Source organism: Pipistrellus kuhlii, unplaced genomic scaffold (genome assembly GCF_014108245.1).
Source record: "Pipistrellus kuhlii isolate mPipKuh1 unplaced genomic scaffold, mPipKuh1.p scaffold_m20_p_10, whole genome shotgun sequence".
In the NCBI taxonomy this organism is placed as follows: Eukaryota; Metazoa; Chordata; class Mammalia; order Chiroptera; family Vespertilionidae; genus Pipistrellus; species Pipistrellus kuhlii.
Window position 1 is genome coordinate 19,223,711 of NW_023425405.1, and position 24,372 is coordinate 19,248,082.

Genomic DNA, 24,372 nt, shown 5'->3' on the forward strand with positions numbered 1-24,372 from the left:
TGCTGGGCCAGGGCAGGGGACCTGAGGCTGTACCCTCCACCTGGTGAGGTTTGACAGGAGACCTCAGACCAGGCCCCCTGCCCCAGCACTGGGCTAGGAGACCTCAGGCTGTGTCCCCTGCCCTAGTGGCAGGTTGGGGGGGACCTAAGGCCGCCCCCCCCTCCCCCCGCTTTTGTCCCAGCACTGGGCCAGGGGACCTGAGGCCGAACCCCCTGTCCAGTGGAGCTTGACAGGGATCTCAAGGTGTGTCCCCTATCCCAGCCTGGGCTAGGGGACCTCAGGCTGCGCACCCCGCCGGGCAGGTTTTGATAGGGGACCTCAGGCCTCCTGGCCTGGGCCATGGGTCCTCAAGGCATATGCCCCTCCCTGGGCAGAAGGACCTCAGGCCGTGCTCCCCACCTGGCGGGGCTTGACAGGGCTGGATCTAGCCCAATGGGGGTGGGGATGGTGGGGTCTGGGTCTCTCCCAATTTCTATGTGCATGTGGGTGGGTGGCGCACCCCAGACTCTGACAGGAGAGATTTTCATATACATTTTACTAATTGTTTTCATCTCTGATGCTTCTATTATAAAGGACAAATAGCAATATTAAAGTATTTCCTCTAGCCAAAACAGGTTTGGCTCAGTGGATAGAGCATCAGTCTGAGGACTGAGGGGTTCCAGGTTTGGTTCCGGTCAAGGGCATGTACATTGGTTGCGGGCACATCCCTGGTGGGGGGTGTGCAGGAGGCAGCTGATTGATGTTTCTCTCCCATTCATATTTCTAGTTCTCTATCCATCTCCCTTCCTCTCTGTAAAAAAAATCAGTAAAATATATTAAAAAATATTTCCTCTAATTAATTCCCTTTTAATGAGCATAGATTTCTTGCACCTGGTCACTAGTTATTTTATAAAAGAAAGTTAAAGCATCTGGGTAAAAAAAGTATACACACTTTGAATGATTGTAAAGTAAGTGTTTATAAACATACAGTTCGTTTTAAAAAAATTTAAAAGAATGACAGAAATATGAATAATTTCATCAGTGCCTGTTTTCAAACTGATGACCATTCTGGTCTAGACATTGACAATAACAGGAAGCAATGAAATCACAAACATCAAGAATAATTCCCTCAAGTATTTGTGTGCCCTCAATTCCTTTTTTTTTTTTTTTTTTTTTTTTTGTACCAGATCTTTTACGTCTCCCCATAAAAAAAAGTTCAGTGGCACTTTAGGATAAATTTTCTTTGTTTAAAGGTTAGGCTGGCTTCACCCATTATTTCAAATCAGTTGAATCTGAAAAGGAGTGAAAGTTAAGTGAATTATCAGCTGTCAAAGTGTATATATTTTTAGGGGACAGCCCCTATTTCCATTCAACATGAGATTAAGAAATAAATTGCTCCAAGTCCCACCAACGGTTTTGAATCCAAGGGGATGGCAAGCTATGAACCCACAGGCTTTCTTTCCCATTGCTGCTGATACAAAAGAAAGGCTTTAGTCTTCAAATTTCTCTCTCAGGCAGGAAAAAATTATCTCTGCAAGATCACCTCTTCTCAGGACACTGCTTTATCTTTATAGTTCCTAATTTAGACAACAGCTTCCTGTTGGTAAGTAGTGATCAAGCCGAAATGGATTACATCTCCTATTTTCTCTAGTGTATCAATTTCAGGTGTTATTTCCTTAATTTGACTTATCCCAGTTTGGGGGTGGAAATGGGGGCTGGACCCTTAAAAGTCTCTATGAAGGAACATGATCCAGATGTCCAATCTCCATGGCAGCAGTGAGAAAAAGGTTGGCCCCCGAAAAGGAGTTAATCGGCCAGTAAGTACTCATCGGGAATACGCCCGTTTTAGCCAGTAAGACCGCTAACCTCAGTCGAACCGACCTTCCAGGTCTCCACTCGTTTTGGACCCGGGACCACCCTCTGATATTTAATTAGGGTCTGGCTCGCCGGCGACGGTGCCGCGCAGCCGCCGGGAACGCGAGGCTTGGCGCCTCAGACGAATGCAACTCGAAGGTCCGGCGGAGCATCCGAATCTCGCGATATCTGGGAGGAAGGGGCGGGAAGGTCTCGCGTGCACGCGCACAAGAGCCGTTAGGGCGGAACCCCTCCTGGGCGGGGCGGACGGAGCAAATACAGTTGGACGCCGGTTGGCGGAGACCCGCCGAAAACGACTCAGCGCGAGCGGCGTGCGCGCTCACGTCGCGGCGACGGCGGTGGCGAGCGTCGTCAGAGCTGGAAGGGGGGGCGGACGGCTGCTGGCGGGTGGCGGCGGTGTTGGAGGCGAGAGCTCGCTTCGCCCTTATCGCTTGTCTTGGGACTTGGACAGAGATTGAGGGGGACGAGGGTCCTTCGCGTGGGGGCTCTGTCGTCCGCGTACGCGGGTGGTCGTCAGGAGCGCAGCCCGGAACTCCGCTGTAAATCCTCCGGCTCCTTTCCCGCACGCCTCGAGGTGGCGGCGGCGGCGGCGGCGGCGGCGGCGGCGGCAACCAGAGAGCGTCTCACCTTCCCTCAGCCCTTCCCCTTGTCCCCCCCCTCCCGAGAGGGCCCGGCCTGCGCCCCACCCCCGCCTGTCCACCCGCCCGCTACGCCGCCGCCATGTCGGCGCAGGCCCAGATGCGCGCGATGCTGGACCAGCTGATGGGCACCTCCCGGGACGGTAAGTCTCCGCCGGTGCCCTGGGGGTGGGGGAGGGGACGGGGAAGGCGAGGGGAAGGGGCTCGGCGGGCGCACCTGGGCCGCTGTGTGTGTGGCTGAGGAAGGGGCTCCCAGATTGGTAACACGAGGTCCCGGCTCCGCTCCCATCCAATCAGCGCTGGGCAGCCGGGCCGCGGGGGCGGTGTCCGAGCGGATTGGCGGGAACTGCTGCCAATGGGGTTAGGCGGGGCCTGAAGGCTGAAGGGAGAGTTTGAGCATTCAGTGTTGACTTGGCTGGGACGGGAGAGCCCACGTCTCCCTTGTGTAGTTAGGGCGGCCCATTTTGTGGTCGAATTAGTACCTGCGGACCGCTAGAGACTCCGCCCCCTGAACTAATCCCTAACCCAGAGTTTTGATATCTTTTCTCGCCGCCGTCCTCCGGAGCATCCAGAGAGAACTCTCCCCCTCCCCAATCCTCCACCTCGTCCACCCCCTGTTAGTTGAATCCGGAGGAAACCTTTCCTATAAACCCAGTCCTAGAAATGCACTCTCCTCCTCCCCCTCCAGAAACAGCCATTCTTATGAAAATATCTGACCCAAACCATGGTTTCTTGAATGGGTGTGTTTAGCCCCATTTTATGAAAAAAATATGCCCCCCCCCCGAAAGACCTCCATTTTGTTAGACAATTTAATAGAGGCTTTGTTCAGATAATTTGAGAAATCTTGCATGTGCCCCAACTAGAACCATTTTGAAAATGTGCCCAGTGAAGTAGATGGAAGGAAACGATTCTTTTAGGTACTTAGGTTAGAATTTGTATAGAAAAGCACTGATTGCTGGATATCTTTTTGTCATAAAGAGAATTTCTAAGTAAGATGATGAAATGCTGTTGCTTTTTTTGTTGATGATAATTAGTAATGTATACTCAAATTCAGCTCAAATCCATGCTACTTTGGAGGAAAAGATGTAGTTCAATAATTTCTGAAAATGAAATAAAATATTTGTTTATTTTCATATGTTGCTTGACCTGGTAAATAGTTTCTTAACCATTGAAGAAATGCTTTTTTTCTTAAGTTATTCTTATGCTTGATGTGAGAGAAAAGACACTTAAAATTTTAAGTCGCTCTAAAGTGCTTTGCAGCAAAATATGTGTGTAGGTTTTTTTAAAATTTATTGAGTTCAAATATTTTTGGCAATGCATATTTAAAGAATGGCTTTTCAGTATTCACATTTCAGTTTTTAAAAAAATATATATTTTATTGATTTTTTACAGAGAGGAAGAGAGAGGGATAGAGAGATAGAAACATCAATGAGAGAGAATCATCAACATCGACCAGCTGCCTCTTGCACATCCCCTACTGGAGATGTGCCCGCAACCAAGGTACATGCCCTTGACCGGAATCGAACCCGGGACCTTCCAGTCCGCAGGCCAACGCTCTATCCACTGAGCCAAACCGGTTTCGGCCACATTTCAGTTTTAATTAAAAGCCATATTGGGAACTTTTCTTTGTAGATCACATAGACCACATGTGTCAAACACAAGGCCCGAGGGCCAAATCCGTCCCGCCAGGCCTTGCAATGTGGCCTGCACCGCGCTGTCATCACTGCACTCCGCTGCGTTTCCATCACAATGACAGTTTATGACTGTTCAGTAAACCATTCGGCCTGCGAATTAGGCTGGATTTTAGATTTTGGCCCCTTCTCTGATTGAGTTCAACACCCCTAACATAGACAAATTGGTGTAGATGGCAAACATACTTGTGGAGGGGAAGATTGGGAAGGAAATAATTTTATTTGTGTAGTAAACCCTTGACAGTTAACATTAATTTGAAACACCGCAGGAGAAACTTACCTGTTACTATTTTTTCACCTTTAGATAAGAATGGCCATTTTGTGTCTGCAGCATGTCTTAACATTGCTCCTTTTTTATTATGAAGACAAAATTGTGCAGGGGCTTACTATAGGATTTTAGCTGACAATAACCTTTGTAATGAAATTACAAAAGTCATTTACATGATCTTTTTAGTCCTACTTGGATACCATTTTTGGTACTTTCTGCATGGATTGGATTTCCTAATTTTACTAGGCAGGTAGTTTGATCAAAATACTCTTACTGTCAGCTGATAAATTTCCGAACTAGGCAGCTAATGTAGCATTGCCAAGCTAAACCAAAAATGTGTGTATTGTATGTAGTCAGCAGAAATAGGGATTTCTTAAAATCCATTCTGTTTTGTGTACAAATAAATTTTTATTTTTTGTGTGTGTTACTGGATTTTTTATTTTTTGCCTCCAGACTAAAAGGATTTACCAGTGAATTCATGTTTATGAGTCCATAATATTATGTAGTTGAATGACTGAATATTCACTGCTGTGTTGGGCCAGAAGCAAGAAACATACTATTTTCAAGGAAAAGAATGTTTTTAGATACATAATTCTTTTATGTGTATAAGATAATAATCAGAACATTCTTTTCCTTCTTAACAGAAACCAGATAGTTAATGAGTTTACATGTTTTATTGTATGACTTAAGACCTTTAAATAATTAGGATTGTTCTTTTTTTTTTTTAGCATATAGTCAACTTCAGTTATTCAGGGATAGAGAAAATGGATATGTTCTTCAATAAGATCATGTAATTTGAAACTATATAATGGGAAGCCTTGTATTGGACACAGCTTACAGGGACTGCTGTTGGTTGTCTTTGGCACTTAGAGGTGGATTTGGGGATCCAAGAGGTGGGAGAGAGATGGAAAAGGTAGGTAGGAGGTATTTAAGGCAGCCCTGTTTAAAAAAAAAATTTTTTTTTAAATTTAATCCTAGAGACCACTGTCTTCTAGGATAGTGGGACACAAGGTGACAGTAATTTCCTCAACCTTTAGTGTCCTGAGAATACCTTCCACCTCCCCCGTCCCCAGTAAAAGACTCCTTTGCTCCTCCCCCAAATCTTTTTAATTTTTCTTTAAACTCCTTGGAGATTTAAGTCTGTTAAATGTACCTTATTTTGAATTATTTAAATCATTTAGGAATCATTTAGGAATTTTAATGGCAGGGAAATGGAGAGGTAATTTTTGATCACTGGGCACTTCCAGAAAAGACAGTCCTGGGTGAGTGGTGGCAGTGGGGGCTTTGGACAACCAGAGGGCAGCATGATGGTGCTGGGAGGCTGGGCCGGGGGATGAGTAGGAGGTGGGAGAGGAATGTATAAGGGAGGTGGGAGGGCCAAAGACAAACTTTGCCTTCTTTGCAATTTTGCCTAGGGCCCTGGTGGTGGCAACCGCCTGTGTGCCACTGAAAATCGTGCCGATGCCTGGCATACTGCATAAGTGGAAGCAGGGTACCGCGTGAGTTGAAACATTGGTCACACTATATAAAGTTTGTATATGTGAATCAGTGTAACTCATACCCATGTAACTGGGGGTCTGACTGTATTTGGATTTTTCTGATAAGGCATCATGGGCTAAGGAAAAGAGCACTGGGCTGAGACTCAGGAGACCTGGTTTCTAGCCCCAGCTGTACCTCTAATTGTAATCTTGGGTAAGTCACTTAACCTTTAACCTTTTTTCCCTCAAGTTAAATCTGTAATTTGTTAATTGGGAAATCGAGCAATTTCCTATGTTACACTAAAAAAATGTTGGAAAAACATATTTACAGTTTTTTAGAAGGGAGCAACCATAAGTAGGTATATATGTATCATTTTATATGAAGTATATAACATAAGTTAAATTTTACAAATATCTTTGTTTTAGTTGTTAGCATTAAAAGAAGGGAGAGGGATAATTGATTTTTCCTGAACATAATCCATTTGAAAACAAGGAACAGGAAAGCAGCCTAGGGAAATTCAAGCAGTTATTAGAGACTTGTCTGTTTGACACTTGGGGGAACCAGGTGTCCTCACACAGACTATAGTCATTTGTGCTGAGTTGGGTTAATTGCAAGGATGTCCCTTAGCTAAAGCCCTTTTGCCAACAAAAACAGTTTTTGGTTATTATTAAGTCTCTGGTTCTGACCGCAGACAGACATGGCAGAGCACAAGGATAGGAATGAATTAAACTTGAGGGTGTGACTTTAGATAACATTCTTAGTTTATTAACTAAGAAAGTTACAGAACGTAGTTTCGAGGATTTCATACATATTAATTGCTATAACCTTTAAATGGGATCAGAGATCGTCTCTGAAAGGCTAAACCAAGGAATGAAAATCTGCCCTGAAAAATAATCAGTAGACTAATAGTATGTAACATATAGAATAGAATTTTTTAAAAATATATATATTTTATTGTGTGTTTTTTTACAGAGAGGAAGGGAGAGGGATAGAGAGTCAGCTAGAATAGAATTTTATAACATTATTGGTTGCCCATTATGATTAGGGAGTATAAGGAGCAAGTGAAAGTTTTCAGATAATTCTAGCCAATTTATAAAAACTTTTACTAATGAATACTTTTACTAATGAATATTTTTTGTTTTGTTTTTGTTGATTTCAGAGAGATGAGGGGAGAGGGAGAGAAAGGTAAAACCATCAGTGATGAGAGAAAATCATTGATTGGCCTCCTCCTGCATGCCACCTACTGGGGATTGAGCCAGAAATCTGGGCATGGCCCTGACCTGGAATTGAGCTGTGACCTTCTGGTTTATAGGTTGACTCTGAACCACTGAGCCACATCAGCATGTCAATTTTAGCTCTTTTTGAGGGTCATCGTCCTAAATATGATGCTGTACTTCCTCAGTTAATACAGTACATTAATTAGAATTAAAATATTTTAAATACATATATTTTTGTTGATTTCAGAGAGGAAGGGGGGAGAGAGATAGAAACATCAATGATGAGAGAATCATTGATTGGCTGCCTCTTGTGTGTCCCACATAAGTGATCAAACCCCCAACCTGGGCATGTGCCCTGACAGGGAATTGAACTGTGACCTCCTGGTTCATAGATCGACACTCAACTATTGACCCACTCCAGCCAGGCAGAAATTTTTTTTTTATTTTTTTTTTTACAGAGAGGAAAGGAGAGCTAGAAACATCAATGAGAGAGAAACATGGATCAGCTGCCTCTTGCACAATCCCTACTGGGGATGTGTCCACAACCAAGGTACATGCCCTTGACCAGAATCGAACCTGGGACCTTTCAATCCGCAGATGGATGACGCTCTATCCACTGAGCCAAACCGGTTTCAGCCAGAATTTGATATTTTTGTTGATCCATTATATTGTACGGTAGTTGCAGTTTATGGAATGTAAAATTAAAAAGATATTCATCCTAGGATGTAACCAGGAAAATACAGTTTAGAAAATTATTTACTTGTTCCTAATATAAAGTAGTGATACCTAACAGTTAAACCTATAGCAGTATGACATTGATGCCTTTCTGCAAAATAAATTAATCAAGAATTGAAGTAGTATTTTCTTCAGTGGATTTTCTTCATAAAACCATGTTTACTGTAATCTGTGTTCCTTGACTTATCATCAACATCGAGAGCATTTAATTTTAATTTTTTTCATTAACATAACGAACCATATTTATTTCTTGGTCAGTTGTAAGCCATTCTTCTATTCCACTTGAATTGTTTTAAGTGAAGGAGGCATAGCCTTTAATGTATTTTAAAAAATAATAATGGGGTATTTCCTTACTCTAGAGTTTGTAAATTCTTTAATAGCATGAGAAATTTTAGCAGACATTAGGTTGAACAGTAGTTAAACATAAAAAGGTTAAATAGAGTTTTAGTAAATATTTGACTTAATCAGAAGTCCAGACATATCAAAATACTGAAAATTTTGTTGACACCCACCTAGTGAATTTATTTTAAAAAACCCTATTAACTCATTTTGCATTTTTAAAAATATTGATTTTTTTACAGAGAGGAAGGAAGAGGGATAGAGAGCTATAAACATCGATGAGAGAAAAACATCGATCATCTGCCTCCTATACACCCCCCACTGGGGACGTGCCCGCAACTAAGGTACTTGCCCTTGACCGGAATTGAACCTGGGACCTTTCAGTCCGCAGGCTGACGCTCTATCCACTTAGCCAAACCGGTTTTGGCCATTTTGCATTTTGAACTCTGAATAATTTTCTATCTACCGAACAGCCCAGAAAACAGTAATAGTATCACCTCATATAAACCTGAATTGTCCTTAGGTTCTTTACAGTTACTTAACTCTCCTTGTCAAGAAAGCCTTATGATTTTGAGACATTCTTTTACTTCAGTTAACAAAATTGAAACCAAAGAAAAATCATTTTGTCACCGCATAAGCTCAATAAGCAGCAAATACATCCTCTGATTTGGTTTCCTCTGGGTAAAATGTCTAATAAGCATAAATGATAGTGAGAGCTACATGTTCAAGATGGGTGGCAGGAAATCAAGGGCAAGTAGGTATCATGGATCAGGACTGGGTTTAGTGAGAGTACACTTCTGACAGGCACCTTGTGGATTCAGTACCTGTAGAAAAGTCATTCTGTTCCTTTTTGGTTCAAAGCAGGGGTAAGGAACCTTTTTTCGGCCATTTGGATATATATAAATGTATATGTATATTTTTATTGGTTTCAGAGAGGAGGGGAGAGGGAGAAATAGAAACATCAATTATGAGAGAGAATCATTTGATTGGCTGCCTCCTGCACACACCACACTGGGGGTTTAGCCCACAACACAGGCATGGGCCCCGAGTGGTTCATAGCTCAACCACTGGATAGGTTGGAGATAGATATAGATATAGATAAAGATGTGTGTGTGTGTGTATATAATCATTATTTTAAATATATTTTTATTGATTTTTAGAGAGGAAGGAAGAGGAGGAGAGAGAGAGAAACATCAATGATGAGAGAGAATCATTGATTAGCTGCCTCCTGCATGCCCCCTACGGGGGTCAAGCCCGAAACCCAGGCATGTGCCCTTGGCTGGAATCGAAATTGGGACCTTTCAGTCCGTAGGCTGACACTCTATCCATTGAGCCAAACCAGCTAGGGCTAATCATTATTTTTTTAATGTTTATTGTTTAAAGTATTACAGATGTCCTCCCCCCCCCCCCCCCACTGACCCCTTTTAGCCTGCCCCTCCCCCAATTTGCATATCTATAACATCATTCGTGGGCCATACAAAATTATCAACTTAAAAATTAGCCTGCTATATTTAGTCAAACATTTTATTAACTCACCCCTAATGCCTTGGCAGGGCCAGATCAAATGATTTCTCAGGTCCTATATGGTCCGTACATTTCCCAACTGGTTTAAAATCTTGTGCAGTAGCAGCACGAGTGTAGAAATTATAAGGAAAGGCCAAAATAGATGAGTTAATTTTGTAAGTTTATTCAGGCTGTAGAGAAATGTAGTTTGTAAAAACTGAAATTGGCTACAGCTTCAGTGTTTTTGTTTTAACTGAATAACTTACAACTTTGAAAATTCAGAGCTGCCATCATAAATATGTAGATCAGTCAGTTGAATGTCATAATTTGCTATTTAACATGGGCTAGAGAAAGAGGATCTGTAAATTTTTTTCCTAAAAAAATTATTCTGGCCCAGCCAGCATGGCTCACTGGTTGAGTGTTGACCCATGAACCAGGAGATCACAGTTCAATTTCCTGTCAGGGCACATGCCAGGTTGTGAGCTCAATTCCCAATAGGGGGCATGTAGGAGGCAGCCGATCAGTGATTCTCTTCATTGATGTTTCTATCTCTTCCTCTCCCTTCCTCTCTGAAACCAATAAAAATATATTAAGAACACAAACACACAAAAGCAAGCAAAAAACCAAACCATTCTCTAGATACTGATCCATACATTCTAACATGAAAAGAATTTAAGTAGCTGCCCTTACTGAGTCTTTTGTCTCCTGAACATGATAAGTTTTGTTTTTTATCTTGAGACCTCAGTTTTCTGCAGACCTGTCTTTTTTTTTTTTTTTTGATTTTTTTTTTTACAGAGAGGAAGGGAGAGTTAGAAACATCAATGATAGAGACATCAGTCAGCTGCCTCCTGCACATCCCCGTAATGGGAATGTGCCCGCAACCACGGTATATGCCCTTGACCTGAATCAAACCTGGGACTCTTGAGTGCAGGTCCACGCTTTATCCACTGAGCCAAACTGGTTAGGGCTGTCTTCTCTTTTAAAGTTAAACTTTCCAAAGCTTTGCCTTTCAATAAAATAGGTTGCATATTTATTGGATGCTACCTATAGTATATCTAGTTTAACTGCTTCTGTATTCTGTCCAACTATTAGGTTACACAGTATACCTACTCTTCATTTACTTGAGGGTATATTTTAGATCAAGACTGGCATTATGGCCCATCTGCTTTTGTAAATAAAGTTTTATTGGAATATAGCCATGCCCATTGTGTATATATGTATGGTGACTTCTTTGCCTTACCACAGCAGAGTTGAGTAGTCGTAATAGACATACTGCAAGCATAAAATAATTTGCTATCTTGCTCTTTAAGAAAAAGCATTGATGATTACTGTTCTAGATCAGTGATTTTCAGTGTGTGATCTTCAGACTAGAATCACCTGGGAACTTGTTAAAAGCCAAAATTCTTAGTTCTGCCCCAGGCCTACAGAAATTCTGGGGTGGAGCCAGCAATCTGTTTTAAGAAGCCTTTCATATGATTTTGATATACATTAAAAGTTTGAGAAACCCTATTCTAGATAAATTTTTCCCAAATGTTAGTCAGACAAAACAACACCTTTACTATTTATTTAACTATATTTTTATTGATTTCAGAGAGGAAGGGAGAGAGAGAGATCAGTGATCAGAGAAAACCATTGATCAGCTTCCTCCTGCACGCCACCCACTGGGCATCAAGCCCACAACCCAAGCATATAACTGTGATCTGGTTTATAGGTTGATGCTCAACCACTGAGCCATGTCAGTTGGGCCACCTTTACCATTTAAAAAAATATATATTTTATTAACTTTTTACAGAGAGGAAGGGAGAGGAGGAGAGGGAGGGATAGAGAGTTAAAAAAATTGATCAACTGCCTCCTGCACACCCCCTACTGGGGATGTGCCTGCAACCAAGGTACATGCCCTTAACCAGAATCGAACCTGGGACCTTTCAGTTCGCAGACCGACGCTCTATCCACTGAGCTAAACCGGTTTTGGCCACCTTTACTATTTGTGGTGTTTAAAATGTCATATTGGTGAAATCAAATAACATTTAAAATTCATCCTTTGGACAAATCCCATACTTGAGAAATACTGGTTATTCATGTGAAATGAAAGTCCTTGACTTGTATATACTGAAGCCCCTAAGTAGAAATGACTGGCCAGAAACACACACCTGTCAGATGGAGAGATGTAGGAATTCATAGGTCCATTTGGGGTTCTTGGGTAAAATTACTTATTGGCTTGATTTGACACCTTTCCATTAGTGTTTTGGTGTGGTTGTCAGCAGTTCTGGAGGATTTCACCAACCTGCTCCATAATGGACATTGAAAAGGTGCCTGGTTATAAGGAAAAGTGCTTATTAAAGATAACCTGGACTAGAAACGAGGTAGAGGGGTGAAGTGGTCGTGATTCTATGTTATGGACTGGAAAAAGTAGGGCATTCTTACTAGGAAACAGTTGATCCACTTCAGATTCTAGAAACCATGTATTTGTAAATTGAGAAGTTACTGTGTTACAGCTTAATTTGCCTCAGTATTAGAGGAGATACTTCCCCAGACATGATCTTCTATATATTTGTTATCTGATGTGTTTTAGAGTATCACAATTGCTAGTAGGGATAGAATCTTAGCTTTCTTGAATATCACCAGATTGCTGAATTCCTTTCCTTTTCATAGAGGTGAATGACATACTTGTTTCTGTTGTCTTGACTCTGCAGTAAAGTAGTGACATAGGACTCTAATCCTAGAAGGACTGAAAGTCTAGTGGGGAGTGTAGAATTTTACCCATGAATAGTTATGTTTATTTTTAAGTGATGAATTCTGTGATACTGATTATAGTTGTCTGATTTTAAAAAATTGTTTGAAAAGTACAAAGTCAGAGACTTATAAGAATGAAAAAAATGTTGCTTTGTGTATTTTCCCCTACATGGTATAGGGGACTGTATAGAGAAACATAAGGGACTTCATTTGTAATATTTAAATTGAGGAACACATTTGCTGTATATTTTACATATTATTTCTTCTATGTTGTTTCAGTAGTTGTAAGGCTCAGTCTCCTTCATAGTATTCTTTGTTTTTCACTTTAACTTCATCATTGAGTTGTCTGTCACTTCTGTCTTTTGATATTCTCATTTCTTTTCCCTTTTTATTTTCATCATTAGTTTTTAGATTTGGTAAGGCTCTACTTAGCTTTTGTAGTTATCAACCAAGAAGAACTTGTCCTTTTTTAAAAAATGTTTCAATTGATTTTTAGAGAGAGAGACTAAGCAAGAGAGAGAGAGAGAGAGAGAGAGAGAGAGAGAGAGGGAGAGAGAGAAACACTGATGTGAAAAATAAACATTGATTGTTTGCCTCCCACACACACCACTCATGGAGACTGAGCCCACAACCTGGGCATGTGCCCTGATGAAGAATAGACCTGGTGACCTTTTGGGACAACCAACTGAGCCATACCAGTGAGGGCAAAACTTGTCTTTTTTTAAGTATATTTTATTGATTTTTTTACAGAGAGGAAGAGAGAGTTAGAAATGTCAATGAGAGAGAAACATCAACCAGCTGCCTCTCGCACACCCCCGACCAGGGAATCTGCCTGCAACCAACGTACATGCCCTTGACCGGAATCGAACCTGGGACCTTTCAGTCTGCAGACCAACGCTCTACCACTGAGCCAAACCGGTTTCGGCAAAACTTGTCTTTTTGATCAGTCAATTGTTTTTTCCTTGGTTCTTTTCAGCTATTTCTTCATAGCCAGATACAGCTTTTGCTACTTCTAATTTTGTGTATAGGAAGTTCTGGATGATAGAAGACACCAGGTAACCAGAGTATGAGTTTTATTGAATCAGAATTGCAGCTCTGCAAGTAAGTATCAAAATATAAATTTAGCAGGCTGTAACTTTTTAATGATTGAGTTTATGGCATATATCCATAAAACAAGTTTTATATAATCCACTTTTAGAATTTAATTTTTTAGGAATCTACTCACCCTTTTTTCTTTTTTAATATTTTTTTATTGTTTTCCACAGAGAGGAAGGGAGAGGGAGAGAGAGCTAGAAACGTCGATGATAGATAAACATCGACCAGCTGCCTCCTGCACACCCCCTACCGGGGATGTGCCTGCAACCAATGTACATGCCCTTGACCTGAATCCAACCTGGGACCTTTCAGTCCGCAGACTGATGCTCTCCCACTGAGCCAAACCGGTTTCGGCTACTCACCCTTTTCTAATATATTTCCTAAATCTAAGAGGAGAAATATGTAGATAGATACCTTAAGCATGTATCCTCCTAGAAATGTGATGGCATTAATTCCTGCCAGTGGCCAAGACTCTATGCTCTGTATAATGAGAGAAGAAAAGGTTGTGGCAAGGGGTGGAATAGAACCTTGGGATGTAGCCACTTTAGTATTCTGTTAGCTCTTATCGTCTATAAGCTCTTTCTCCTACTACCAAGGCTGTTTCCTAGTCTCATTCCTTATAAATTTGTTATTTGGATTTTTATAGACAAGTAGGCTGGTAGGTTTAAAAAATTATTTTAATGAATCTATGATCATATTTAGCAAGAATGAACTTTTTCTGCAAATTTCTTCTGCAATAGGCATTGCATTTTTAAAATGTTGGGCCTGTCATAGGATTGTGGTGGAAGTGTTATTAGTATTTGTAATTATAAACCTATAGGACTATATATAAAAGTACAAGAGGGATAGCCTTTCTGAACTGTATAGTACCCTTATTTTTGCATTTTCTGGAGGAAAGAAAAGCTGCTGCTCCTCTGTATGATTGTAAGTTGTGTTAGAAAGAAGTGACTCGCTATTACATTTGGAAGAATGAGAATGCCATACATAACTGGTTCTTCCCACTGCCGTTTTTGGTTGAGTACACTTTCTTTCCTTATGTAATAAATATATTCATGAAAAGTTTGATGTGTATCAGATTATATTAAATGTTTTCAAAACAATGTTTTTTTGTTGTTGTTTTTTAAAAAATATATTTTATCGATTTTTCACAGAGAGGAAGGGAGAGGGACAGAGAGCCAGAAACATCGGTGGGAGAGAAACATCGACCAGCTGCCTCCTGCACACCCCACCGGGGATGTGCCTGCAACCAAGGCACATGCCCTTGACCAGAATTGAACCTGGGGCCTTTCAGTCCGCAGGACGACACTATCCACTGAGCCAAACTGGTCTCGGCTCAAAACAATATTTTTAAGTTAAGGCATAGTGATTCCTTTTATAAGTGAATTATATACTTCAAATTGTATAGATATGAATTAAATTAAACTGTTTATTTAGAAGGGAACATGGGGTACTTTTTTTTAGGTTAATTACGAAAGAGTTCCTCTAGGTGAGTTTTAGGCAGAATTCTAAAGGAACAATAAAGGTAGGTGGGAGAAGTTAGTGGAGTTGGTGAGAAAATTTGAGAAGGGTGTAAAAGTAATAACATTGGTTTTTTAGTATAATAGTCACCGTGCAGCAGTAGTCATCTGCTTTTACAATACCTTGGTTCCACATGAAAACATAATGATTTACTTCTTCTGCCCTGTCCTAGTCTATAAATTGGCCATGAGTTTTTACATGGCCACTTTGTAGATCAGTAGCTTATATTGTAAGAAATGGTAATAAGAGGGTGGAACATTTTTCTGCATTCGAGGACTCAAGGGCACAGGGAAACAAAAAGCTTTAAGCTTTTACAATAGTTATATATCTCTCGAGCTCTGGCTTTCCTTTTACTGAAGAGGTATGGATTTTATTTTAGAGGGAATGTGCCTATCCTGTCCCAAGCCAACAGTGATATGTGGCCCCTAACGAGTGTACCTGTGGGGAGAGCTGTGGGACACCATGGGAGGGTTTCCTCCATTTACAAATGAGGGGCTGCTTTTGTTTGCTTTGTGTGCTGTGCTGTTGGGTTTTCTCTTCTGTTTTCCCTAAGTTGAGCTTTAAGCTAATTCTGTACAACTAATTAGTTATTTTTATAAATTGCTTGCAATTAATGCCTGATAATATGCAGTAAAATAAGGTATCTGCATACCATTATGTATGTCAACTATTACAAACTTTAAGGTTCTTTTGAAATTATAATACTAAACTCAGTTCACTTTTGCTTAGCCTTCACAGTTGTTGATCACATAGCATGGTCATCCACTCACAGCTTAAAAAAATACAGGGAGCATCGGAGAGAATGGGTAAAGTAAAATTTTGATGTTTTTAAAATAGCACCTAAATCTGTGAAAGTTGATTTGAATTATTGTTTGTATGGGAGGGAGAGGGTGGGTAGCACTGGAGGGTGGGGGTGGGTATTGGGAAAATAGCATGCACCTTGTAAAATGATATCAGATACCATCTGGGCTAAGGTTTTAAATGTAACTACTACAGTTTTAAGTCTAAGTCAGTTTCAGAAAAAGGCAGGACCATAAAATGGCAGTTTTCAGATTTAAAGTGTGCTTAAAATTTTCCCTCCCAACAGATGTAAGGGGGTTTGGAGAATAGCAGTATTTGAGTATAGTTTGGGCAGCATCCTTCTTTTTAGTGGTCATATTCCCTGAGTGAAACTGCCTCAGTACCACTTAGGCTCTGTTGTGTTACTGAGAGACGTTGAGAGCAATAATATACATTTCAGTTTTTTAATCTTTTTTTAAAAAATACTTTATTGGTTTTTTTTTGGCCCCCCTCCCTCCCCAGAGTTTTATGTCCATTGGTTGTACTTATATGCATGTATACAAGTTCTTCGGTTGATCTATTATCTCCCCCAGATCTCCCTCCCCACATTTCAGTTTTTTAATGTACACCTGTGACTCAGGTGTTCCCAAATAAACGTTATAATTCATGAAACTCATGAATGGGATGAGTTGCTGATGGTAAATATTAATAGAAAATTTGATGCTTCCATTTAAATTCTAAAAACTCGACCTTGTAGTTATATACAAAGTCTAATGAATTATTGTGGAACTTACAGAACAGAGAGACATCCATGTTTTTATGGGTAGAACATTTTGTTAACACAAATAACTTAGCCTAATCTCTGCCCCATTATTTTTAAACTTTAAATTTTTTTTACATTATTTATACACAAAGTCTGGATTGAAGGGAACAATGGGGGGGGGGAAATTTTCCTTTGGTCTAAGTCCTATCTTTCCTTCAAAATTTGGCCACTGCTTATAGGAAGCCTTTTCTAGCTTCTCCAGTCCTTGGTGGTCATTCTAGTCTTAGAATTCCTAAGTACTACTACTTGAAACATCAGTTTGGCACTTGCGTTAGGTTACATTGTATATTACCGTATTTTTCGGACCATAAGACGCTCTGGACCATAAGACACACCAGTTTTTAGAGAAGGAAAATGAAGAAAAAAAGATTCTGAAACAGTGTCCTAAAATATTTTATGTGCATTAAAACCCAACATCACAGTCATAAACACATGTAATCAACCCTGTAAAGTAAATAGCAGCATTTAGAACCATTTTAGAGCCGGGCAAGCACACAGAGACTACACAGAGCCAGGCAAGTAAAGAAACTTTTTTTTTAAAGTATATGTGTAGGCTATATTTGGACCATAAGACGCAGGGACTTTTTCCCCCCACTTCTGGGGGGAAAAAAGTGCGTCTTATGGTCCGAAAAATACGGTACTTGCTATACTTCATTTGAATGTCCTATTTCTCTTAGTAAAATCATGGACTCCTTGAGGATACAGAGCTTGTCTTCTATGCCTCTTTGTAACCCCATTGTCTACAAAAGATGTGTTTACTAATAGCTTTGATTCTATGATTCCAAAAACAATAATAGTGTAACAGGGTAATTGTTTTTCTTAATTTAGGTTATTTTTATATGAATATATTCTTAGAACATCCAAAGATAAAGTACATCGAATGCATAAAATAATTCCTTGCATTATAAGGAAATTTGATTCCTATTTATTCCCTGTTGATTATAGTTTCCCCCTCTCCTTTTCCCCCCCCACCCCCCCCCCCCCACCCCCCCATGGGCACTGTTTTACCTAGTTTTGAAAAATATGGTTTGGGCCAGATATCTTGATAGAAACTAAAATTACTAGTATTTTAATTTTAATTTTTTTGTTTAGCCAAATTATATTTTTATGGCTTATGCCCAAATTTATTAAATACTTCATGGATATGGTAATATAGCCAAATTATTTTAAAAAGTTTTAAGTCTCTTAAGTAAAACTTTAAAAATACCAATAAACAGATACCCAGTTGCTAGTCCCTCTCAGGATATTTCTTTATCTCAAATTAATAGGAATTTTATTATTTTTTTTGTTTTAAAAGTTTCTATAAAGTATAGGCTGATTTTTGATAGCATATTGTGTTTACTTCAGTTATCAAATGTATAAAGAGCAATCACTTAAATGCAATGAGAAGGTATTTTAAATACTTTTTGATGTTTACAGAAACAGATTTCTTTTAAAGCTTATCAGGGATGTTTGCTAACGTGATACTTGTAATTGTTCATATTTTATCTGACAGCTGTGTCTTCAGGGCACAGGTCTTAGTATTAGATTTAATGTGATTTCTGAAGCAAAATCAGTCACTCTACTTGATGAAATGTTTGATTGGTAATACTTATTGAATCTTGATTTTATTCTAAGGCCTGGCTTATAATCTTTTAGCCATTAGTTGGATAGCCCTGAAACAACACTGCTATTGCATTACTGAAAAGCTTAGAAACTTGTAGGAAGGGGACTTATAGCTATGAACGTTTTTGTTCTCCCTCCCTCCCTCCCTCCCTCCCTCCCTCCCTCCCTCCCTCCTTCCCTCCCTCCCTCCCTCTCTCTCTCTCTCTCTCTCTCTCTCTCTCTCTCTCTCTCTGCTTAAAGTATCATCCTTAAATTTCTTAGCATAATTTGGGTGCAGATTTAAAATAAAAAATTAACATGCCAAAAAGCTTGTAATAAGCATTACCATTCTGTTGTGAGCTTATCATATTATAGTATCGTTCTAACAAGAGCGCAAGGCCCTCACTAAAGTCTGAATGAAATAGATCTTTTTAAAAACATTTTTTAAAACACCTGTTGGCCCAAGGACCACTTTCAAGAGCTCCAGCCTTGGACTTTTACCAACGGTTGGTTATAGTTTTCTCTTAAATTACACACTTGTTAAGCCAATATTTAAAAGATAAAAACACCCTGATTTTGTTCACTTTTGTTTTCATATACAAGAATCTTTACAATCAACATGTACATCTAGATGCTGTATTGAAATTGCTGGCAGTCTATTATATACAAACTGAACAATCTGGCCCCTTGTTTTATTTGTAAAGGTTCAATGTATCTTTGCCTGACTACTTCAATCTGCAAGGGAGTGTCAGAAAGGCCCCGCATTCGCCGAGCCGTGAGTTATTGCTAACTTTTCAGATGTGTTAATGAATGTGGAACAAAAGCAGTTGTGTTTAAAAGGAAAAAAGGATCAGTAAAATTACCTTTATTATAGTAGCAGGCGTGAACAATAAATGAATTATTCCAAATTGTGATGTCAGAAATAACCTACTTTAACTAGAGACTAGCCTCTAGAAAACCTATTGTTGAACTGCTCTGAAGCTATCATTTTAGCTATAAATTACTCTTCTTAAAAATATTCCCTGCTTACAAATCAGACTTAAAATGAACCACGTAAAAACAATTTGAACAAAATCTTACCCCACCTAAAAATGACAGTATTTAGTTGTCTTTAGTTAGTTGACTCTTCAAAATAAGACCACATAAAAGGGGTAAAGTTTTAACAATTTTTGTAATTCACATGTGAAAAACAGAAATTCAAATAATTGAATCACTTCCTAGGTGAAAGTTTTTGGAGTGCCTCAGGCATCATGTGAAGTACAGCAGTGTTTACAATCTATTTGGTACCAACAGTTCTCTGCTTCAGTAATTCACCAGTAGGTTTTCATTCACCAGGTTTTCATTCATCAATTGAAGGGTAAAATAAAACTTTTTTTTTTTTTTTTTTTTAGGGCTGTCACTCTAAATGGCATTAAGAGTTTTTTTCTTTTTCCAAAGCAAAGAAATTATAAATGCCACCTATATTTTGTTATTAGAGTTAGTTACCTATTGTTCCTTAGAATTTGTAAATTTTTTAGTGGATAGGCATCAGTAGCAGGTTGGATGCTTCTATAACTTAGGAGGTGTATTGTGCTATATGAAGACAAATTAATTTAAATGTTAGGCCATATATAGCACAGGCTACATAAAACTTGGAGTGTGGGGCCTTTGGAGGCATTACAGTTAACTTTTCATTTAGGCAATGTGCCTTTGTTTGACTGGTGTGTAAGTCCTTCTTCCAGGTTTGTACACTCTTAAACACGTTATTCTACCCTCTCTAACTCCTCCCAGCAGCAAAAGGGAGACACTTCAGCTGGAACAAAATAGTGGAAGAAATGGCGTCTGGGGTTCAGTGGGGATTCGCAGTGTGTATGCAATATTTGCAAGATTACTTTTTATGTTTTTCAGTTAATTAAATAATTACAAAAGAAATCAATGCTTAGTGTCAAGTAGGGAACGTTCTATACTAATAGAACTGTCCTAGTGGGTCTACTGCAAGTCGCTTAACCTCTCCAGGCCACAGTTTCCTCATCTGCAATGTGTAGGAGTTGGACTCAATAATCCTTAAGGTCCATTCCTGCTCTAAATTCTATGCTTTTCTGAATTACTTTAACAGAATGCATTGCTTTCCCACTTTGAACATTTAAATTATATATGCAGTACACGTACTGCAACTGCATGTTGTCTAAAAATCGTTTTTTCCCCCATAAGATATTATCCAATATATTAAGAACTAATCTCTCTTGAACTGATTTATAAATGTGTGTGTGTGTGTGTGTAGCCACACATTAAAAGCTAGCAATAATCGGGCTTTCAGAAAATAAACATTTTCCTATTGTCTAACCTTGAATGTTATTAACTTTCCTATATTACAGGAGATACTACTCGTCAACGAATCAAATTCAGTGATGACAGAGTATGCAAGAGTCACCTTCTCAACTGTTGCCCCCATGATGTCCTCTCTGGGACTGTACGTATTTATTCAATCTATTTGATAATTTTATACTATAAAAATGAACTATTAATCTTATTTTTCCTTTTTTTTCTAGATAAAGTTAATTCCTAGTCAAATTAGTATGCAATGAATTTTTAAAAATCTTTTTTATTTTCTTAATTCTTACTTGAGGATATTCTTTCATTGATTTTTAGGGAGAGTTGAAGAGAGAGGAAAAGACAGAAATATCGATGTGAAAGAAACACATTGGTTGGTTGCCTTTTGCACGAGCCCTGACCAGGGCCCGGGCCCGGGAGGATCCTGCAACCAAGATACGTGCCCTTGACCAGAATGGAACATTGGGGCCCTTTGGTCTGCAGGCAAGACCCTCTGTCTACTGACATAAACCAACGAGGGCTATGCAGTGATTTTTTAAAAACAAAACCACTGCTGTTAGGTGAAGAATCTGTATATTTTATTTATTTAGGTTGATGATTTAATCTGCAATAATGGGATTCCTCACAAAAATTAATTACTTTGCTTTGATTTATAATTTTTTCCTCAGCATTTTTTCAAAAAACATTTTTGCCCAGCTGGTGTTGCTCAGTAGTTGAATATTGACCTATGAATCAGGAGATCACGATTTGATTTCCAGTCAGGGCACATGCCCGTGTTTCAGGCTCCATTTCCCAGTAAAGGGGTGTGCAGGAGGCAGCTTATCAATAGTTCTGTTTCTTCATTGATATTTCTCCTTCTCCCTCTCTCCCATCTCTGAAATTAATTGAAATATATTAAAAAATAAAAAATCATTTCTTGTTTGGAATACAGACACAGTAACTCAATAGCAATTGTACTTTTAGTTCAGAAATAATATAAATGACTTAAAAAATAGTTCTTTTGAGCAGAGTACACTTTTATACAAAACATTGTATTTTGGTTAAAATTTGTGTGCATTTATATTATGGATATAATTGTGGGGGAAATATTTTAGTAAATACTTAAATTCACACAGCTTAATTGTCACTTAAAAATTATATTGCTGACTCACTATAAAGCTCAATTTAGATTTTATGTCTAATGGTCATCATTAGACATAGAATCTATGTCCATCATTTTAATTTGGAAGATAATCCACATGATGATGGACCTATTTAATGGAACAAAGGGTTTTATTCCCTTTGGTTTGGATTTGCTTGAAATGATTACTTATTGCAAGGGCTTCCTTAATTAGGCTGCATCTGATGATGGCGGAGGAGGACTAGTAAGGGCTGAACATTTAGTTGACTTTATTTCTCATTTGCCTGAAATGAAGGAAAGACTCTTGATTGATTTTTAGAAGTGATGAGTTCCCTTAAAGATATCCAAAATGAGTTTTTTCTTTGTGATAGGTAGATTTAAATGCCCCAAACAGATATCAAAGCATACAATATTGAAAGCACCTCTTTTTCCATTAGAAAAAACTATTGAAACTATACTATGTTAAAACTAGAGGTCCAGTGCATGAATTTTCCCTCAGCCCAGCCTGTCCCCTCTCACCATCTGGGAGCCCTCAGGGGATATCCTACTGATGGCTTAGGCTTGCTCCCCACAGGGAGCAGGCATAAGCTGCAGTCTGGCCTCCCTCTGCAGGAGATGACTGGGAAGGTGCCGCCCCCCATCACCCTGCTGCTGCTGCCACTGCCGGCCCCCAAGGCTTCTGGCCTTCAGTCCTTGCAGCTGCTAAGGTGTTTTCATCAACATGGACTCCAGCCCCTTCACTATGAATAAATTAGTTTCCTTTAGGCATTTTTAAGATGTCTCTTTTATAGGAGATGTCCTTTCTTTTTTATCCTCACATGAGGATATTTCTTCATTGATTTTTAGAGAGCATGGAAGAGAGAGGGAAAGACAGAGAAACATCAATATGAGAGGGACACATCAATTGGTTGCCTCCTGCATGAGCCCTGACCTGGGCCAGGGTATGTGCCCTTTACCAGAATCGAACCAGAACCCTGTGGTCTGGAGGCCGAGGCTCTATCCACTGAGCCAAACTAGCTAGGGCAGGATATGACATTTTTTAGTCCCTCCAGCAGCTGACCTCATTTTTTTCTCCAGAAGAGAGGTGGAAAAACCCTAGATCACCTTCTTGGATTCTTTTTTTTTTTTTTTTTTTTTTTTTAATATATTTTATTGATTTTATGCAGAGAGGAAGGGAGAGAGATAGAGAGTTAGAAACATCGATGAGAGAGAGTCGTTGATCAGCTGCCTCTTGCACACCCCCTACCGGCGATATGCCCGCAACCAAGGCACATACCCTTGACCAAAATCGAACCCGGGACCCTTCAGTCCCCAAGCCGACGCTCTATCCATTGAGCCAAACTGGTCCGGGCACCTTCTTGGATTCTTATTACCTAAGTTACCAAGAGCACCGCGAGTGTGAACGACGAGTTTAGACAATGAGTGGTCAGAAAAGGTGTTTCCTGTGCAGCTCACTCGCAGAGGCGGGACTTCTAGTGCAGCTGCTGTGGCTTTGTTTGGAAGGATGTCCGGTCTAATTAGCATATTACCCTTTTATTAGTACAGATGAAAAAAGGAGCCTACATTTAAAAATATGCATATAATACTAATTTTTTAAAAAAGTATAATACAAGGAAGGAAATCCAGTTTCTGAGCCACTTGAGTTGGTACTATAACAGATAATTAGCCCTCATATATACTCCTCAGAATTTTCATAATTAAAGTATTTTCTACTGTGCTATAAAAGAAATCTGTAATTATCTGCAGTGTACTTTGATTCTCCACCTGTACTGTTAATAGTTAAAATAATTTTATTTACTGACTAAATTATCACTTCAACTAAATTTTGAGAACAAAATTAACAAAGTAGCAGAATTTAGGTGTTGTTTTTCTTCGTTTTTAATAAAGTCCAACCATAGCAAGACTCTGGCATATTATATTTTTCAAATATGGCATTAATAAAAATGTGACAGCACAGTTATACTTTACATTTTAGGTACACATAATGTAATTGAACTCATTTATTTCTTGAATCAGTTCTGTGAGGTATGGAATCTATAGTTAGCCTTGATAAGATGGTAACTTATTAAAAATAATTATGTTCTGCCGAAACCGGTTTGGCTCAGTGGTAGAGCGTTGGTCTGCGGACCGAAGGGTCCTAGGCTCTATATCAAAGCATACAATATTGAAAGCGCCTCTTTTCATTAGGAAAAAACTATTAAAACTATACTATGTTAAAACTAGAGGTCAAGAGCATATACATTGGTTGCAGGCATATCCCCAGTAGGGGGTGTGCAGGAGGCAGCTGGTCGGTGTTTCTCTCTCATTGACATTTCTAGCTCTCTAGCTCTCTCCCTTTCTCTCTGTAAAAAATCAATAAAGTATATTAAAAAAAATAAAAATAAAATAAAAATAATTATGTTCTGTTGTTTTAAAGTAAAACTGGGACCAAACCCAAAATTTCTGAGGTATAGTCTTATTCAACATGTTTTCTATCTCGAAGGGAGTATGTTAAATACAAATTTTTCTTTTAAAATTATTGCTGTTGGATTTATAAGATAACATTTTTTCAGATTTTAACATCTCTGAAAAATGCACCTCAAAGTTGGTAGAAAAATATTATATTAATTGGTAACATATTTTCCTCAGTACAGAATTTAATGATGAGGCTTAAAATTGACATCTTGGATTACATGAAAAACAGTT

The 24,372-nt window shown here is 39.2% G+C and overlaps 1 protein-coding gene across 17 annotated transcripts in view; it reads left to right on the top strand.

Annotated features, from left to right (window-relative positions):
• The first annotated feature begins 2,151 nt into the window (after positions 1-2,151).
• Positions 2,152-24,372, top strand: part of LOC118713617 (putative RNA-binding protein Luc7-like 2) — a 62,914-nt gene continuing 40,693 nt past the window's right edge. For 2 of the 17 annotated variants that reach the window (XM_045577371.1, XM_045577355.1), the window contains exons 1-3: positions 15,800-15,876; positions 18,962-19,032; positions 20,612-20,706. Coding sequence is in view for 7 of the 17 variants with exons in the window: in XM_036428462.1 (XP_036284355.1) it covers positions 5,913-5,950; positions 18,962-19,032; positions 20,612-20,706 (204 nt within the window). In the remaining 10 variants the exon portion in view is untranslated. Of the gene's footprint in view, positions 2,636-5,866; positions 5,951-5,986; positions 6,144-14,471; positions 14,566-15,799; positions 15,877-18,961; positions 19,033-19,700; positions 20,106-20,611; positions 20,707-24,372 lie in introns of those variants that run through there. The other 15 variants (XM_036428462.1, XM_036428346.2, XM_045577368.1 and 12 more) reach the window with 15 other exon arrangements.